General features: G+C 45.1%; 1 protein-coding gene across 2 annotated transcripts in view; it reads left to right on the top strand.

Annotated features, from left to right (window-relative positions):
• LOC107559840 (ankyrin-2-like) overlaps window positions 1-7,655 on the top strand; it is a 126,055-nt gene that overhangs the window by 18,920 nt on the left and 99,480 nt on the right. Inside the window, exon 1 of one of the 2 annotated variants that reach the window (XM_016243838.1) lies at window positions 1,748-1,945. The exons of the other annotated variant lie outside the window; for it this stretch is intronic. Coding sequence (XP_016099324.1) covers window positions 1,910-1,945 — 36 coding nt within the window. The 5' untranslated portion in view covers window positions 1,748-1,909. Of the gene's footprint in view, window positions 1-1,747; window positions 1,946-7,655 lie in introns of those variants that run through there. 2 annotated transcript variants of the gene reach the window in all.

Below are 7,655 nucleotides of genomic sequence, written 5' to 3'. Positions count from 1 at the left end.
GTTAGTTCACCCAAAAATGAAAATTAGGCTGTGTTTTACTCACCCCAGAGGCATCCTAGGTGTATATGACTTTCTTCTTTCAGATGAATCCAGTCGGAATTATATTAAAAATTGTCCTGTTATTCCAAGCTCTATCATTGCAGTAAACGGGTGTTGCAGTACTTCAGTCCAAAAGAAGTTAAATAAAAATCACCCATCCATAAAAAAAAGTGTCTCACACGGCTCCGGGGGGTGAACAAAGGCCTCCTGTAGCGAATCGATGCGTTTTTGTAAAAAAATATCCATATTCAAAACGTAATAACCACAGTAAACAATCTAGCTTGCACTCACTGTTGTAAACGGAAGCAGTTCCGGGTGGATGACCTATGAGGCGTTGCGCATGTGCCGGCGAGTCTCGTGAAAACCAACGTTTGTTAACAGGATCAAAGGAAGCAAAGTTTCCTTACTTTAGCAAAGGAAAACCAGTCTCCTCTTGGCTTATATCAAAATCCTCCGACATTCATCTTTACAAATCCTTGTTTTGTACTTCTAATTAGTGACTGGTGTTTTGTTTTGATCTCTCCGCTGCGTCACTTCTGAGCGGTGCATGCGCAAAGCCGACCTCATACGTCATCCTAAACTGCTTCCGTTTACAACAGTGAGCGCAAACTAGATTCAAGTGATTATTACGTTTTGAATATGAATATTTTTCTTACAAAAACGCATCAATTCGCTACAGGAGGCCTTTGTTCGTAAAGAAGAAAGTCATATACACCTAGGATGCCTCGAGGGTGAGTAAAACAGCATAATTTTCATTTTTGGGTGAACTAACTCTTTAACATTTAGTCTACAACTACAGTAACAATCGTGTTTACACAGTACACACAACTTCTCTGCACTTACTCCCGATTTCTCTGTATTGTAGAGTAGATATTGACTGAGCGAGTATTTAATACAGCATTCATTTTTTGGGTCAAATTCGTATTCATAATCACAATACATAATAATATTCCAGAAGAACTGGGTGAGATAAGAAATGACGACTCCATAATCCTTACTATTATTATAATTTTTTTAAACACCATTATTTTTTTGGTTGATAGGCCCACCTAATATTTGTTGTTGTTGTTGTTTTTCAAGACTCTGATCTTTGATATCGCCTTAACACTGGTACAGATGGACGTTCATATGTGCATTAAAACCAAAACGCACATCAACATGTTCCTAAAAGAGAGATTTCACACATGCAAATAAAATAAATTAAAATGTGCTTTGCCTTCCATTTTTTTTCTCTCTTCTCTCGGTCAAGCCAACTATTGTTTCATAATAGGACATAATATCACTGAAAGAGATTGTGGCTCAGGGTTGGTAAGATTTAATGCCCATAAACCACACAAATCCACTGCAGTGGATTTGTCTTTTTTGATTAACATGTTTGTCCACGTTTAATCTGCACCAGTTTTAGACTAGAAGCAAATACTGAGTCTTGTGGAGAGAATAGGAGAAAATGGTATGTATACGCTTCTCTGCACTGATAGTTTGGACTCTGGACATCGTCTTTGCAGTCATTGTGTGTATTAGCTTGTGTTTCCCTGAGGGCTTTTCTGTCGCATACCTGTACTAAGATCTGATTCTGGGTCAGTTGAATACTCCACTATTTCTAGCCACTTAATCCTCTAAGCATTTTTTTCCTGCAACCATCTCAGTGTTTGTGTGTGTGTGTGTGTGTGTGTGTGTGTATGTGTGTGTAATCACAGCGTACTAATACCTCTAGCCTGGTGCTCAGTAATCCATCTATCCACAATGGCCATTCTTCAGTAGACATCCTCACAACCCCTTGTTCCCTATTTATATTTCATTATTCTGGCATTTTCTTTATTCATTATTCCTGTTTTTGGATATACCTCATTGAAACCTCCCAAAAACACCCATGAGTGTTGGAATGGTGAACAGAGCAACAGCTCAGGTAAGGCTTTATCATCAACTCTGTGTATTAGCTAACTGCTCAGAATTTATTGTCAAGGCAGTTTTATCTAGCAGTTTTTTCTTTCAAATTTCCACAGAGGTCTGCTGCAGCCTTTAACCTGCTGGCCCACAATAATAGTTATTTCATTATTGTCTGTGTCTGAATAACTGCATCTAAATGTTAAGCAATCAGCACATTCATTATTTTTTAACAACCATAAAGGGATAGTTCACCCAGTAATGGAAATTCTGTCATCATTTACTCACCCTCATATGCACTCTCAGAACAAAGGTACAAAAAGCTGTCATTGCAGTGGTGCTAATATATACCTTTAAGGTAGTAATATGTACCCTCTAGGTACTTTTAAAAAGGTACTGTCCCAGTGACAGTTTTGTATAAAATCGTACGGGTTTGGAAGGATGATTGTGAATAAATGATGACAGGATTTTTATGTTTGGTGGAACTATCACTTGAATTAGCAGTTTGCACTGTCTATGGAATATCAGCTGCACAAAAAGTAAAGCTGAACTTGTATTTATCTGTCTACATGAAACATGCAATCCTTGCATTACCAGTTAAAGAACCAAGTATCGGACCAGCCAATTCAGTTTACTGTCATCACACAACTTATTTCTTAATGGCATAATTATAACTACTAAAAGCTTTATTTTACTATTTCCGGTGCTCATACACAATCTGTAGGTGCTTCTCTCTATTAAAACACTAACTGCTGGTGCTTGCCGCTACTGTTACTTACCCATAACCATTTGAATAAACTGCTAACATTAAGTGTTAAACTTCTAACTCTTAAAGGGGTCATATGATGCTTCTAAAAAGAACATTAGTTTGTGTATTTGTTGTAATGAAATGTGTTTATGCGGTTTAAGGTTCAAAAAACACATTATTTTCCACATACTGTACATTATTGTTTCTCCTCTATGCCCCGCCTTTCTGAAACGCTTCGATTTTTACAAAGCTCTTCGGTCTGAAAAGTGAGGTGTGCTCTGATTGGCCAGCTATCCAGTGCGTTGTGATTGGCCGAATACCTCAAGCGTGTGACGGAAATGTTACGCCCCTTACCATATTGTGATGCCCTGTTCAGCCGGAGCGATGAGACAAAAACATGAAAACCCATTATAAACGAGGCATTTGTTGCATCCAGTGGGGACATAATTAGGATTATAATGACTTATACTGTCTTTTTACGCATTGCGTTGCATCGCGCCGCATAAACATAAAATCATGTCTGCATTTGTGATTTGCGGCAACCACATGTGACGACCCCGGGCTGGATTCCACTTTGTCCACGGTGAAAGCCGATCTGGCGATCGACAGCGCGAAGTTGATGTATTTCCTCAGAGACCAGCACGGATCAGCTCCAGGCATGACGAAGCGGATATCGTCTTCTTTTGGAAGGCCAACCTAAGTAGTTTCGCTTTCACAAGGAAACACAGCGTCCTTCACGACATGGAGGCGGCGGCGGCGGCGGCTGCAACAACAATACTACAGTGAGAATAAAAGTTATGCCTTCTTTCTTTGCGTGAACATTTGGGCAGCGTTATGCAAATCTTCCCACATCGTGACGTAGCCATGTGGGGGCGTGTTAGAATGAGCCGTTTTAGGTAGTTTTATAAAGAATATCTCTTTGAATTTGAGACTTTAGTCTTTGCAACTTTACAGATCTTCTTTATGCACCAAGAGCTTGTAACACTCCAAAGAGAAAGGAAAAATTTAAATCGCATCATATGACCCCTTTAACTCTTCCACCAGCATTTTTGTTACACATGTGACTGATAACCCAAATGTGTTATGGGGAGGTGCGCTATTACTTTTCCAAGTGAGCAGATTTTTGTCTGCCAGATGTTATAGCAGGTGAAAAAAAATACTTGAGGGACCTGAGCCATACCTACACCACTGAAAAAAATCCAGCATACAACAGCATGAATTCCAGGTTGGTCCAGGCTGGTTTATGTTGGTAGTGCTAGACCAGAGAAGCAATGCTATTCTCAAGCAAAATGGAGCTGGTCAAACTGATTCACCAGCACAGACTTGCTGGGGAAGTTGGTTGACCAAGACAATCCTGCTGGTTTGAGAGTGAGTAGGCCAGTTATCTGTATGCAAGCAGCTTTGTGTAGACAAGTATTTATTTTGATTGTGTATTTCTACATTTAATACATTAATGATGTACAGTGTGGAAAAAACATACATTGTAATAAATAATAAATAACTAGTTGTGGTATGATAGTATATTATTAATCAATGTCATCTGAAGTTAAAATGTAATACAGGTGCATACTGGGCTTCCATACCACCTCAGCAGTGCCACAAATTGATCACCTCCATGCCAGGCCGAATTGAGGCAGTAATTAAAGCAAAAGGAGCCCCTACCAAGTATTGAGTACATGTACAGTAAATGAACATACTTTCCAGAAGGCCAACAATTCACTAAAAATGTTTTTTTATTGGTTTTATGAAGTATTCTAATTTGTTGAGATAGTGAATTGGTGGGTTTTTGTTAAATGTGAGCCAAAATCATCACAATTAAAAGAACCAAAGACTTAAACTACTTCAGTCTGTGTGCATTGAATTTATTTAATACACAAGTTTCACAATTTGAATTGAATGACTAAAATAAATTAACTTTCTAATTTATTGAGATGCACCTGTATTTAATTAAGGATATTATATTTAATAATAAAATTTTATAAATAAAAATGGGCAAAACATACATTAGTATATTCAAGAGACAAAATAAACATCAGCAGTGTTACTACAGTTTTGTCTTACATTGTGTTGCAAAAAGTTTTCTTAATATTCATAGAACATAACTGACAACTGTACAATATAGTGTTCCCTTTCAGTCGGTCACGTCGGTGACCGACAAATTGGGATCTCGCTTAGAGAGACCAATCCACTTAGAATGTAAACTAAATGAGGCAATGCACATTGGCATGTGATGATTGCAGCCAGGCGTGGACTACTTCGGGCAGTAGTACGGGCGGTCTGAGAGTTACAGTGGTGGCAAACCCCTCAGGGAACCAACCCTTGGGGGACGATCACTCCTTAGCTTCAAAGAGCTTACCAGCGGTATCCTTCGGTGCTCCTCCCGACGACCGGATGTCGATCACTGCATCGGAGGGAGAGTGTTCTGGAAAGGAAGATTCGGCTGCGCTGCTGCCCTCCGGGATGGTAGCAAGGCCTGGATCGGATCCAGAGATGTCGGCTATGCTTTTCCAGGCTGCCAAGAGGGTAGGGCTCGAGTGGAAACCTCCACCGCGTCCCGGGCCCTCGAGGTGGCTCGCGCTGGTTCTCAGCGCCCCGCCTCAGTGCCTTTCTTCCCGAAGGTGCACGAGGAGCTCACCAGGTCATGGAGCTGGGCGTAGGCAGACCGCCCCACCCGTCCAGGCCCCCGTCAAACCTAGCGGTGAGCGAAAGAGCAAGAGGCCCCGGGACGGGTGACCCAGAGAGGGAGGAAGCTGCTCTTTGGGGGATGGTGAAGGCACCTCTGGGAGGAGGGCCGGGTGGAGAAAATGGAAAATCTCGACGAGAGAGCGGTTTTCTCTGTCCCTGGGTCCCAGGAGGACACGGAGAGTCGCGGACGGACCAGCACTAGACCACACTCATCCTCCTCCATCGCCAGCAGGCAGCAGCGGGCGGTTCGAGAGCGTCATCAAAGGCCCTACTCACGCACCCTCTGCCAAACTGTGGAACCAGGTAAGCATTGCACCGCACACTCAGCCCCCCCTTCGGTCCGCGCACAAGCCGCCCGAGTTGGGTCCCTGCATTCCATCTTTCTGCCCCACTGCGGGTATGGCGGTGGTTCCGCTGGTTCCGCTTGCACGGTATCTGGGTGCTTAGCTAGCGCTACCCAACCCGTCTCGTTGGCTTCTGCGGACCATCAGCCTCGGCTATGCGATTCAGTTCACCCGGCATCCCCCAAGTTCAGTGGCATCCGCTTCACGACAGTGAAAGCGGCCGATGCTCCTGTCTTGCGTGCGGAGATCGCATTCCTACTGGCAAAGGATGCGATAGAGCTGGTCCTTCCAGCCGATATGAATACAGGGTTTTACAGCCCTTACTCCATTGTACCCAAGAAAGGCAGTGGGTTACTACCAATCTTGGATCTGCGTGTCTTGAACCGGGCCCTTCGCCGGTTACCGTTCAAGATGTTGACGCAGAAACGCATCTTCGGGTGCATCCGTCCCTGAGATTGTTTTGCAGCAATCGACCTGAAAGATGCGTACTTTCATGTGTTGATCCTTCCGCGCCGGATACCATTTCTGCGGTTCGCGTTCGAAAGATGAGCATATCAGTACGAGGTCCTGCCCTTCGGGCTGTCCCTGTTGCCCCGTGTCTTCACGTAAATTGTGGAGAGCAGGGCGTTCGCATTCCCAACTACCTCAACGACTGGCTCATACTAGCTCAGCATCAGTTGTGTGCACACAGGGACTTGGTGCTTTCGCACCTCAGCTGGTTGGGCCTTCAGGTCAACTGGGAAAAGAGCAAACTCTTCCCGACGCAGAGAATCTCTTTTCTCGATATGGAGTTGGACAGCACGCCTTACAGAGGAACATGCACAGTCGGTGCTGAACTGCTTTAATTCGTTCAAGGGCAGGACAAATGTCCCTCTGAAACTATTTCAGAGGCTCCTGGGGCATATGGCTGCTGCATCGGCAGTTACGCTGCTGGGGCTGCTTCATATGAGACTGCTCCAGCACTGGCTCCATGACAGAGTCCCGAGGTGGGTGTGGCAGCGCAGCACTCACCGGGTCCAAGTTACACCGGCCTGTCACCGAACCTTCACCCCGTGGTCAGACCTTTCATTCCTCCAGGCAGGAGTGCCCCTAGAACAGGTCTCCAGGCATGCTGTGGTTTACACGGATGCCTCCAGCACCGGCTGGGCCGGGCCCCCAACTGCACTGGCATATCAATTGCCTAGAGTTGTTAGCAGTGCGCCTTGCCTTGAACCCCAAGAGGTAATTGACACCATCACTTCGGCGAGAGCACCGTCTACGAGACACTCTTACGCCTTGAAGTGGAACCTGTTCGTCGAGTGTTGTTCTTCTCGTCGGGAAGACCCCCAGAGATGCTTTCCTTTTTGCAGCAACGGTTGGAGCGAAGGCTGTCTCCCTCCACCCTTAAAGTCTATGTCGCTGCGATTGCTGCTAACCATGACCCCATGAAAGGGAAGTCCGTAGGGAAAAATGATCTGGTCATCAGGTTCCTTAGGGGGGCGAGAAAGTTAAATCCTCCCCGGCGCTCCTTTATACCCTCTTGGGACCTGTTTCTAGTGCTCAAAGCACTACAGCAGGGCCCATTTGAGCCTTTGCAGTCAGTCGAGCTAAAGTTTCTTTCAATGAAAACTCTGCTCCTGCTTGCACTGGTCTCCATCAAGAGGGTAGGGGACCTGCACGCATTTTCGGTCGACGATTCGTGCCTAGAGTTTGGGCCAGCTGACTCCCAGGTAATCCTGAGGCCCCGGCCCGGCTATGTGCCCAAGATTCCCACTATTCCCTTCAGGGATCAGGCGGCGAGCCTGCAAGCGCTGCCCCCGGAGGAGGCAGACCCAGCCCTAGCTTTGCTCTGTCCCGTCCGAGCCTTGAGATGCTACGTAGACCGGATACAAAGCTTTAGGACCTCAGACCAGCTTTTTGTCTTTTACGGAGGCCGGCAGAAGGGGAATGCCGTCTCTAAGCAGAGGATGGCCCAC

Source organism: Sinocyclocheilus grahami, unplaced genomic scaffold, assembly GCF_001515645.1.
Source record: "Sinocyclocheilus grahami isolate Dianchi unplaced genomic scaffold, SAMN03320097.WGS_v1.1 scaffold702.1, whole genome shotgun sequence".
Lineage (NCBI taxonomy): Eukaryota > Metazoa > Chordata > Actinopteri > Cypriniformes > Cyprinidae > Sinocyclocheilus > Sinocyclocheilus grahami.
This window is presented reverse-complemented; position numbering and strand designations above follow the sequence as displayed.